Below are 12368 nucleotides of genomic sequence, written 5' to 3'. Positions count from 1 at the left end.
CATTGTTTTGTATTATTCTCTACATATTTTTCTACACAAACAAAAGTTGTCTGTAATACGGGTTATCAATTTGTGCGAATGTCTTCTTGAACCTGTGGAAACGGTGCAACTCTCAAGTTTCGGAGTAGGATGTTCTTCAGTACCAAAAGCACTGTGAGCATCAGCAGTCCTGTAAGCACACAAAGAACAGCCAGGACCGCAATAAGCGCTGGGTCACTGGACTGTAGTATTGTCCGAGGAGTGAATTCGATGTCTCTATTTGTGGTCATTGAACCGATAGTAGTAGATGCTCCTGATTGCTGACCTGTCGAATTCTCCACACAACCAGGTTCCTTTTCTGTGGCTGGACTGTTGGGTATTTGGGTGTGCTGAGGTATAAAAGATGTCAAATTTAGCAAGAGGCAGTCTTCGTAGCTCAGTCTCTCTATAGTGGGCTGGTCTGACCCAAAGAAGGACCTTGGTATTGTGCTCTCAGGTAGTTGTAAAGATTTTTGACATCTAAATGAACTTGTGTTGCATGCAATATCAGATCTAACCAACATCAGTACACTTGAGGTCTGATCTATATGACTTTCCACCACCTTTCCAGATTCTGTGGTTGTATTCACAGATGACATTCTCTCAACTGGCTTAAAAAGTTTTGGACAGATGGCCATGACCGACAGAGTTAATAGCAACTTGTGTGCAAGGTGCAAAGGAGCTGTACATACTAGATCTGATGCCATCCGTAACCTGTCCATCAGAAGCCACCTATAAAGATACATGATGTCACACTCACAAACCCACAGGTTATTGGCTAGTTCCACTGACCGGAGACGGGACAATCCATCAAAAGCCTGCTCGGGTATAGAGCGTAAACAGTTACTGTTAATCTTTAACACTTGTAAGTTCACCAATGCACCCAACGAGGACAGATCTAGGGCAGATATGCAGTTCGCCGACACGTCGAGGTGTGTCAGCGAAGAAGGTAAGTTAAGTGGCAGACGAGACAATCTGTTCCCCTTAAGAGTCAACGTCCTCAGTTTGGTCAGACCTAGCAGCGCCCCTGGCTGAATCGCTCGTATCCGGTTATCCTTTAGGTCCAGGCGTGTGAGGTTCCCAAGCTGCCTTAGAGATCCAGCAGTGATGTAGGTGATCTGATTCTCTTGAAGCTGAAGGGTCTCAAGACTTGACGGCAGCCCCCGAGGGAATCGGACCAGTTGGTTGTGGCTGAGGCTCAGTTCCTGTAGGCCCAAGTACGGCTGGAACACGTTATCCACATTGCAGAGCCGATTCCGGGCTACAGAGAGGACGGCGGTGCTTAGGGGGACAGAGCGAGGCAGAGTACGTAGACCAAGAGACTCACACAGAACCAGAGCACCAGAATGGGGACAGCAGCAGCCGTTGGGACAGGGTGACACAACCAGGCCGGCAAAGAGAGATGAACAGAGATACAACAAGAGACAGTAGAGAAGACTAGGATGCATGGCTCACTTGAGGGAAGAAGATTGAGAGGGATGGATAAGGGAAAAAGAAAGGAGAAGTTAGTAACTGCTTTTCTTTTACCGCAAATGAATCTGTTGAACAAACTTAATTACCATGATGGACTCTGCGGCTCCTCCAGGGTGTATTTCCTTTCATGTGCGTCTTGAGCTTGATTCCAAACGCATTATCAAATGTGTTACTTAGACATGGGTATGTGGTACTCACCATTATTGCCCTGTTTCAGCTGACTCCTCGCTTTCACTTTATCTGCTTCATGTCCTTAACCTCTTTCCTCTTTCCTCTTGTCCCCTCCAGAGAACGGTCCGTGCTCACCCTGAAAATTCTGGGTAGCGGCCCATCAAACTTTAATGGCAGCCTTAAGGTTTTGAGTTACCGGTTTTGTATCTTCTTCACAATGTAAATTAACTGGGCACTCCAGTTGCTTTTCCCATGACACAGCTGCACTGGGTTAGTAGAGTAGGTTTCTGTTAGCTAACATGTTTAATAACCATTCTGTGCACGTAATATGTTATTTGATCATCTGAAGAACAAAACTAGTTTAACCAAACGTAAACTGTATAGTTATGTTAACCATGGCTGGCCAAAATCATATTTAAGTTTAAATTGAATCATTCAGGAGTGATGAGAGCACATATCACTCTCTTCTAATGAAGTGAGAGAAGTGTGTATTTCAGAATTATTTAGCACCTCGTGGACAAAAAAAGGGGAGAAATTGACCTTGAGCTACGGCTCTTTTTCGTGGCTTAAGTTTCTGGCTCATTAAGGCTTCACTCATATCTTTGGCAATACGCGACTAACACTTGGCCTTGCGCCATGGCAGTGGGGTTTTAATTTCAGGTATGTGGCTAATTTGCATTTAGCTGGCTACTAATCAATGATAGGCTGATAGCATCACTGTAACAAAATCTGCATATATTTTAAGAGGTGTGAGCATTGTTTTTACTGAAAAATAACTTGCATGGAGGAATTCAACTGTTATTCAATTTGGATAATCTATATTGGGTAAATCTTGGGATTTATGCATCCGGTTTCACAGATAAAGCTTAAGCCTAGTCTCAGAATGAAATGCATGTTTGAGCTGTTTTAACTGAAAGCAACTTGCACTGACATATCTTACAATACTTAAACACTTAAAATGTCCGAATTGAACATAGGCTTAATCCTGGCTTAATCAAAGCCCTGTCTGTGAAACCAGGATATGGAGTTATCCTCAAAAAGTTTAATACAGCATAATGTCAAAATGATTGTCTGCTTCTGTCACAACCAGTATATTTCCATCAAGGCCAGATATTTCCAGATCTGTCTGACAAGCCTATTGGAATAAGCTTCTGAAATATTGATTGGATGTTGTATGGATGTGACAAAAGCTCTGTATAGCTGCCGCCGTTATGCTCTGCTGGGCTCTGTTGCTGAGGTTCTTGAGTTTCATATGCTTCAGCCAAGCCAACACAATTCTTTTGACAAACCACACCATTCAAGACCAACAGACAGGACAGAAGAAGGCTGTTTGTTTGATATATCTAATAATCTATTAACATAAAATTAATTAAATTGTATTAAATTATATATATATACCTCTGGCCTCTCTATTGAACTAGTAAGAACTATTTTTGTTTGTTTGTTTGTTTGTTTGTTTGTTTGTTTGTTTGTTTAGAAAGAAATTAATACTTTTATTCAGCAAGGACACAAAAGTCACAGTAAAGACATTTTTATCACCGTTTCCACAAAACTATTAAGCAGCACAACTGTTTTCAACATTGATAAAAATAAATGTTTCTTGAACACCACATCATCATATTAGAATGATTTCTGAAGGATCATGTGACCAATAAGACCGCCCAACTCCGGAGTAATGATGCTAAAAATGTAGCTTTGCCATCACAGAAAAAACAAACATCCAAATTAAAATGTAGTTGTTTAGTTGTTCTAGTTGTTTTAAATTGTAATAATATTTCACAATATTATTATTTTTTACTGTATTTGTGCTCAAAGAAATGCAGCTTTGGTGAGCATAATGGATTTTTCAAAAACATTTAAAAAATCTTACTGACCCCAAACATTTGAACAATAGGCTATTGTATCTGTATCAGAAACAATTTATTTATTTGGAGCAGAGCAGGAAAGTAAGTGTTTGGATAGTTTATTTTCCTTATAAAAAAAAAAAAAAACATTTAAACACATACCTGACAAAAATGTAAGTAATTAAATTCAATACTGAGGAACTGAGGAAAGTTTAGATAAAATTACAGTCATGTACAAAACCTGACAACATCTTCAGAAAATACAGCATAAATCATGAGTTACCATGCATAGATATTTCATTTGTAAAATATAAATCAAAATGAAAAAGAAAAAAGGTTTGAAAAGACATTTTCTCTCGAGTCTCTCAAAAGTGATTCACAAAATAATTTCAAGTTTGTTTTTCATATGAATAGTAAAACTGTTAATTAGTTGTTGTTTTGTTAAATATTTTGAAGCAAAATCATTTTTAAAGAAACAAAATAACTTCCTCTGATGGTACATACAGAGAACATACAAACCAAACAGAATGAGGGCATCATATATACCAAAAGATTCATAACAGTAAAAAAAGTTTGAAATCAAGGTCATTCCTGCCCATTAAAGATAAAGCTCTCACGCTGGGGTGTGATTGGCCTTTCTGAGGTGGCACGTACAGACCATTGGCTGACTGGAAGTGGCGTTTGAGGTGGTTGGCTGAGGCTCCTCTTTCTTCTTTGGCTCATCTTTCTGCATCTCCACCTCTTCAACATCCTCCACCTTTTGGACCTCTTTCGGCTTGGGCCGGGGGTCTTTTCCTTCCTTCTCCCCCACCAATGCTTTAGTAGGTTCTCGTAGGTTCTTCGCAGTGGTCGTCTTGCCATCCTGGATCTGATTATGAGGTTTCTCCATTGCTTTACTAGGTTGGCTCATGTATTTCCTGGGTAAGTAAGTCTTCGGAGGATAGTAGGCCTCGAGCTTGCGTTTGTGGCTCATCGCTGAAGCACAGCAGACAATGAAAATGATAACTACCAACAGAGAGGTCACGACAATGATGAGAAGCAAGTTCTCCTTCAGGAAGTCCACCACCTGGTTGAAGATGAAGTCTTTGATGCGAATGAAAGTGGCCGTTATGTTGGGAGATGGCGAAGGAGATGGGGGTACGTGGGTGGTACGAGCAATGGGGAAGATGAGTTCGGGTTCGTCCCCGCTGCCCTCCATGGAAACGTTGAACGGGGCAGGCTTGGCGAAGCAAACGTTTCCCCAGAGGGCAGTCAGGAGCAGACAGACAAAGCGCAAAGAGAGTGACATGCTTCCTTTAAAGACCTGTAAGAAAATGGACACAAATGTGGCCTTTACTAGTTATTCCCCATAGAAAAAGAATCTGAGCATTTTTATGTTTCATCAAGGTGGTTACAGCAGTTATACAAAGTTAAACTTTGCAAAAACATTTTAGTAAAAACATATATATATATGTTAGGGCTGTCAAAAGATTAATCGCGATTAATCGCAGCCAAAATAAAAGTTTGTGTTTACATAATATATGTGTGTGTACTGTGTATAATTATTTTGTATATATCAATACACACACGCTTGTATATATTTAAGAAAAATGTGTAATTTATATATAAAAAAATTATATTTATATATAATATAAAATATATATAAATATATACAGTATATGTATGCAAATATTTCTTAAATAAATACATGCATGTGTGTGTATTTATATATACAAAATAATTATACACAGTACACACACATATATTATGTAAACACAAACTTTTATTTTGGATGCGATTAATCGCGATAAATCTTTTGACTGCCCTAATATATATATATATATATATATATATATATATATATATATATATATATATATATATATGGTATTACCATGGTATTTTTTTAAATACCTTGTATCATGTAAATATTAATATTCAGTACCATGGTATATACCATAAGTATTATTGTTATTTTATTACATCACAGTACAATGGTATTTTTGTCACATTTTTATGTAGCCTACAATCTGCACTCAATAAAAAATAATGGTTCTTCATTGGCATCTTGATAACCTTTAACATCCAAAGAACTTGCATTCCACAAAAGGTTTATTTAAAAAAAATGTTTTTCACACAAATTAATTATTTTTTATTTATTTTATTTTTTAAACGTTCACTGAAAGGTTCATTAAGGAGCCAAAAGTGGTTTTCCTAAGGCAGACATCGCTGCAAAAACTCCCTTTGGAACCTTTTTCTAAAGAGTGTAATGAACATTTTTCCACCTTCAGTAAATGTAAAGAGACATATAGATGGTCAGCAGTCTAGCTCACTGAGAGCTACTATCAGTATTATCTTTATACTTCTTTGAGTCACAGGAAGGAAGCTGCATGTATCAAACACATTTCTGTACGATCACTACACAGAGCACATTTTCGTGTTTCTGTTGCCTCGCAGGAGAGGAGCTATTCCTGTTACATCCAGTCATTACTTATTTGGGGTGGAGGCAGAGGGAGTCCAGGCCTAGTTTGTAATTTCCCTGCCTGGCTGATGCCACCCACTCACCACAGAAAAGCAAAAGCAAGGCCAGATATACATTTGTGAGGGTGCAGCAAGGCGTGGGAGAGCCGCAGTTCACAGGCCTGTATTTACAGCCCAGCTGCAATGAGACAGGCCAGAGACCAGTGACACTATTTCTGTTCTGCGCAAGAACACATATAATGTTCATACGTGCATCATGTTTCAAAAACACTGCATTATGGGCAGACTTTATTAAATTGTTAATGCTAGAATTAGTTTGTCAGAAAGTAGATAAGCCATTTTAACCATTACTTGCTCTTAGCTGCAGAAGGCAGGAACAGGGAATAGGGAAATTCCCAAATGAACACCACCAGAAATGGCAGTGGAAAAAACACATATTGAGTACTATCCAATAGTCATCTATTCAGTTTTTACTTCTTTAAAACTTAAAATAAAAATATTTCCCCCTCAGTGCCAACCGCACACAAACTATCTCTCTAACCACATTCTTTGTTCTGCAAAGGTATTACACTCCCACTTTGTGTATTAGTAATCTGCGAGATAAGATAATAATCTCAGCAGTGTGTTAATAATCTTAGTATTGTGTTAAAGAATGTTACTGTAAGAAAACTGTAACAGCAAAAATAAAATAAAAAATCAATATAAGAATGATTGGAAAAAAAAAAAGATCATTTCAGATTAAAAAATTCTGTATTGATTTTTAGGCGTATACAACTAACTATCCTGAAAATCTGATTGTTTAAATAGTCTGGCCTTTGCTATAGCACAGCATTAAACAACATAATAAACTTTATTTTATGTAAAGGGTAAATGAAGGTCAATAGAAAATGTAACAAAGAGGTACAAAAGTAAACACTCAAGCCACATTTAAAATGAATATCACAAAAAAAAATCATCATCAAACCATGGGTTTTTAAATGTACAGTATATATAGTTAATGTGAAGAATTAAGTTAGTTAAAACAGCACTGGGTTAGAATTAGCAAAAAGCTGGTTCTAATAAAAGGTCTAGCATCATTTTCTTGCTGATTTGATATTTTGTATTAAAGACACATTCTTAAACACTTTTTGATGCTACGTTATTAGGAAAATATTAAGCTCATAATGAAAATGCATTTTTGAGTGACACTGACGTTGTATAGCATGCCAACAAATGAATTATGAATAATGTGCAAGTGAAACATATCCTCTCAATGAAGGAAATATAAAAATACTCACTGCTCGTCTTACTTCCGTTCTCTGATGCACTTTTACAGCGACACCTCAAGTTAGGCACTTCAAGGTATAGGCAAAATAAATAAAGACAACAGTTGTAAAGGAAAATAGCTGCCTCAGTGTTGTCCTCAAAGGCTTATGGAAGCTTCTGGCCATGTGGGTTTTCCTAAAAAATCTGGATAATTGCACAAGGACATTCCCCTCCTCTCTCTCCATCTCCTCCCTTTTTCTGTCCTTCTCTTTCTCTCCTCTTGAACACATGGATGCATAGGAGACGGACAGTCCAATATTAACCAAACAAGAAAGCAGTAAGAGGTTACAAAATAATATATTAGGCTGCACAAACCTCTTAAAATTCAATCACTGTATTCTGTCACAGTTTTATTTTTTCCACTGCAGACTGAACAGCCTTTGATTGGTCAAAAACAGACCCAATTTACTTTCTTAATTCAGTACAATTATTAGTTATTTTTTTAGCTTCACAATCTTTGCTCTTTTTCAGAACCTTTTTTTTATTACTGATGTCACATAGACCGCACAGGCTATTGGATAATGTTAACCTGGTATTGGTCTGGCTCAAATCTGGTACGTATAGTAATTTTTCACGGCCCAATCTATTCCCAATGGATAAAATCAAGAAATTACTGTACATCACATTGTGGAAGTAAAATGGGTTGGACACAACAACTTACATTGACTTTAAAGTTGATTGAACATTTATTAAATTAGTTGGGTATAACACCGCACAATGACTTTCATGTAATTTTGCACAACATTCATCAGTGCTTTAACGCATTCATACTAGAGTCGACAAACGCATAGAATGTACATAGAAAATATAATTCTACAGCATAAAATAAAATATATACAAAAGTACTACAATATAAACCCAAAGAAACTAAATGTGAAAACAGAAAAAACAAACTAACTGTTGCTTTTCTCAGTGCTAATCTTGTCGACTGGACATTTTTTAATTCACACAATGGAAAGTGTGTAACTTCGGCACAACAGCAAAACATTTTTGGGAACTTGTGAAAGCATATATTTTATGTAAATTTGCAATGATAACATGTTATATTCAGACTGTGATAATCTCCAACATCACTCTGTTCGAGTAAATTATACAGCGCTGGTTGAACCACAGGCAGGAATAGAACACATTCAGCAATATGTTCTGCCAAACCTCACTAATGCCTGAGCTCCTCGGAGAAAGTATAGTATTTCAACACTGGAATGATTACATTAAAAGATTCAAACATGCAAAAACAATTAAAATATAAATGTTCCACTGATTAAATAAAAAATAATAATAATAATAATAAAACTTTAGACTTGCATACATTTATACAGACCCTTAGAATTTAAAACATTCCTTTTTAAAATCCATACAAATACAGTATGAAAGACGGTTATAGTTAAAAATTTTTATAGTTATAAAAAAGAGCAACCAATCTAGATCAATAACATGATATATGAAGAGTTCAGATGCAAAAGCCTCTAAGTGCCATCTGAAATTTTCTTCTAGAATGATCATTTTTTATCAAGCTTGTATATTTAAGTCCAGTAATTTCACTTAAATGACAATTAATAGGTAATTTTCATTGCCATTTAAGTTAAATTACGGGACTTAAATATACGAGCTTGATAAAAAATGATCATTCTAGAGGAAAATTTCAGATGGCACTTAGAGGCTTTTGCATCTGAACTCTTCATATATATACTAAAATGGTTGTTTTTAAAAGGCGCAAAGCCAATGAAGACAGTGAGTAAGACACTGGCAACCCAGTAGCACAGATATGCTGTGAATTGTACCTTTTGATTTTTTGACAGTGCAAACCATTCTAGAGCTGAGTGTCTGTCAAACCTAAGCACTGACTTAAAAAACCCCCCACAGTGTTAAGAGTAAACATTTCCGTGCATACAGTGCAGAAAGCAGGTGAAAGGCTTAAACTTCTAAAGAGGGCCCTCGGTGTCAGGAAGAAAGCTGTTTAGAGTAAGATTATCTCCGTCAGGATCTCCATCCTCAGTATTCGGGATCAGTGCTCCATTACTTTTAGGGTGTCGTCTTGGCTTTGGAACAGGGTGATCGGTATCATTCATAAGGGCAGAAATGCAGACCATCTCGGTCTCCTGGAGAAGATGCGCCTTGTGCCTGTATCTGTATCCCGAAAGTTTTGTAGCCAGGCAGATGGTGCTAACGATAAAGATGGTCGTCAACGCAGCCATCGAGGCAATGGCGATGAGGCAGCGACTCACAAGCTTGTCATTTTGGGAAGAGGCAGTGGAACATGAGTGGGGTGGAACATGAGTGGTTGATTTTCTAGCGGCCGTTGAGATAACTGCTGTGGTACGTCTATCCGTGTCTGTGGACATTCTCGTAGTCGTTGCTGTCGTTTGCTTCTCTGTTACCTTGCCGGGCTCAAACGATGCAGGAAATGTGGGGGTAGAACTTCCTGCTTGTGAAATGTGTCCAGTACCATTACTAATTGTGGGAAGTTGGGTGTGCAAAGTACTCTCATTATCTGTTGGCTGGTGGACTGTCAGGTTCTCAGTTCCTGTAGTGTACTTCTGTGGGGTGTGGTTCAAATCTGGAGTACCAGGGTAATCTGTAGTTGCACTGACTTTTAAAGCCGGTATTATCTCTGTCGTCTGTAATGCACCTGAAGCTTTTAAAGTTTCCAGAGTCGTGCTACTTGTATTCTCAGCTTCAGCTACACCTGTTGTACTGTGTGTGTCTCTGCTGTTTATCGATGTTGTGTTGTCACCAATTTCCCTTTTCATCCTAAGATATCTTGAAGTAACCAAACTACTCAAAGTCAGCAGCAAAACAAGAACTGGCAAACACCCAAGTCTGTTAGTCACCATCGCCATCTGCGCAAAGAAGACAGAATGTTGCAATAATTCTTTGGACACACAAAATATCACCAATAAAACAATTCACAAGCATATTCATATACTGTCTGGTTATTCCTCTTCATATTCAGTGGAGAGGAACCTTCAGACAATGAGAGCAAAACAATAAATGGAAGAACAAACACGTTTTCGTAACATTTAAACGTGTTGCTCATACTTCTGCAAGCTCATGTGGCTGTTTGTGACTACAGCATGTGGTTGGACCATTTGGGTGAAATACTTCCTTTTAACTGTAAAAGTGTCATTATTGTACTGTTAACAACACTTCACTACTCAACTTTAAATATATTACAATTACTGTCATGGTAAAACTTATGAAATTTAGATCTTTAACAATTTTCTTGAAGATATTCAACCGTGTACTCTCCCCAGTTGAAGGATTTCGACAAAAAGAAATTCACAAATTCATATAAAAGTAGCATCTTATTTTAAAGACAATTCAAATTGACAACAAAACTACGTACCATCGGTTTCTACCGCCGAAAGGATCTTGATCTGGAGGTCGATTGAAAAATTAGTTCCCCTCACACACTCACAACGCAATGTCTCAAACCTACTCAATGCACAAATACAGGAAGTCAAACCTCATGAAGCTGAGGTTCACAAACTCTGACGCAAACACGAATGTGCAAGAGATACTTAAATATCACATCTTAGTTCCTCTAAAACAGTGAGCTAGAACTTTTAACCAACCAACCTTGCTTCCACAAAGAGAGGTTTTATAATTAGAGCAAAAAAAAGAGACACAAATGCCAAAATTTCAGTTTATTTTTTTTTATTTTCCTGGTAATCAGTAAGACTCTTTATACTTGAAGCAGATGAATGAACAAAAATGGAAGAGTTATGCACAGAATTGAATTTCTAGATATCCTTCCTTTCGATTTTTATCATTGGACACATAAAATGCTCACAGTGTGCATAAGGATGGGGAAAAATAGGGAATTTCCTTAAAATCATCAAACTCCAAATGATGGACAAACACCCTCCTATAGCCAAAGAAAAAAAGGAAAAGGAAAACTAAAAACATTTATTTACAAAGCATTGAAATCAATCACTACCATCCAGCCTTCTTCCTGCATTCTATTTTTTTTCAACCTACCTAAATCCCTTTTCACTTTATTCATTCACTCTTTAGAAACCACACACTCGAGGGTGCATCACAGATGCCTCCTGAGGCCACTTAAACACTCAATTATGGATCCATCACACATCCTGAAGCTGATCAAGCTGGGCACATCTGTACCCACACGGTCCCTACGTTTTCAAACCCTTCACTTTAAAACCTCACCCAAAAGATAGAGCAAAAGCAAATGCAAATGACAGAGGTATTGAGTTGTTGCTGTGAGATCTGAAGACTCGTTTGAAATGAAGTACTTGTAGGTCGGGTTGGTTCTGAGGAGAGGTGGAAGTTATTTTAGACTAAAAAGCATGTGGAGGAGGAAAGGTGCTTTTCAGAACCTACGAAAGAGGCACTAGGCAGTGATGCAAACAGAAATGAGATATAACCACAAAAAAACATTCTGATGTAGGATGTAGCCGAAGCAATCTGATCAACAGAATCACAGTTTCCTCTCTTGGCATGAAAAAACACATAACCAAACTAAAAAAAAAAAAAAAAATCCAGTTGTCATCACCTCAAGCTTGTGGCACACGCAATTCAGCCGTAAAATGATAATCTAGATGTCAACCCTTGAGAGAATTGGTTCTGCTTGGCTAGGAGAGCACTGTAGACACAGCGTGTCGCAAGATGACATATTAGGAAAAGGAAGTCAGTCATGACTCATTATTTTGCTGGTAGTCACGGTCTATAATGCACAGCAAAAACATGTACAGACGAAGCTGTTGAATTGAAAGTTTGGTTTCTGAGACGGTATGGACGACACAACTCAAGATGAGATTTGAAGGAATTAATTAGAAAGCAAAGCAAACCTAACAGTGTTTCTTAGACCTGAACAATGTCTGACTGGAACAAAGTCAGAGTAAAAGCTATCAAGCCGGTAAAGCAATGAACAAGTTTTGCTGCTAAAACTAATGCTGTTCTGAGCTTATATCCTCATGTTTTGCGTTGCATTTACCATTATGATGAGCAACTGCTGCCATAAAGAAAGTGTTTGGAGTTGTGAGAAGAGTACACATTAACTGTGTTCATAGCAACCACCAGAACCAGAATTATTTTGATTATTTTCCTAATTACTATCGTAATACATACATGGGT

The 12368-nt window shown here is 37.6% G+C and overlaps 2 protein-coding genes across 2 annotated transcripts; both read right to left on the bottom strand.

Moving 5' to 3' along the window:
* Positions 1–3989: 3989 nt before the first annotated feature.
* Positions 3990–7379, bottom strand: tmem119a (transmembrane protein 119a). The gene is made up of 2 exons (XM_081366099.1): positions 7244–7379; positions 3990–4809 (listed from the first exon to the last, which is right to left on the bottom strand). Exon 2 carries the CDS (start codon positions 4792–4794, stop codon positions 4120–4122), a length of 675 nt encoding a protein of 224 aa, XP_081222225.1. The 5' UTR covers positions 4795–4809; positions 7244–7379; the 3' UTR covers positions 3990–4119.
* Positions 7380–7930: 551 nt separating this feature from the next.
* Positions 7931–10756, bottom strand: selplg (selectin P ligand). The gene is made up of 2 exons (XM_081366098.1): positions 10618–10756; positions 7931–10111 (listed from the first exon to the last, which is right to left on the bottom strand). Exons 1-2 carry the CDS (start codon positions 10618–10620, stop codon positions 9194–9196), a joined length of 921 nt encoding a protein of 306 aa, XP_081222224.1. The 5' UTR covers positions 10621–10756; the 3' UTR covers positions 7931–9193.
* Between the last annotated feature and the right edge of the window lie 1612 nt (positions 10757–12368).

The sequence above is a fragment of the Scardinius erythrophthalmus genome (genome assembly GCF_964197995.2).
Source record: "Scardinius erythrophthalmus genome assembly, chromosome: 5".
Taxonomy (NCBI): domain Eukaryota; kingdom Metazoa; phylum Chordata; class Actinopteri; order Cypriniformes; family Leuciscidae; genus Scardinius; species Scardinius erythrophthalmus.
The sequence above is the reverse complement of the archived record's forward strand: the minus strand, read 5'-3'. Positions and strand labels throughout refer to the sequence as shown.

What these genes read in the sequence shown, in the direction of transcription:
- tmem119a (XM_081366099.1), bottom strand. Translation starts at nt 4,794, where the DNA reads ATGTCACTCTCTTTGCGCTTTGTCTGTCTGCTCCTGACTGCCCTCTGG.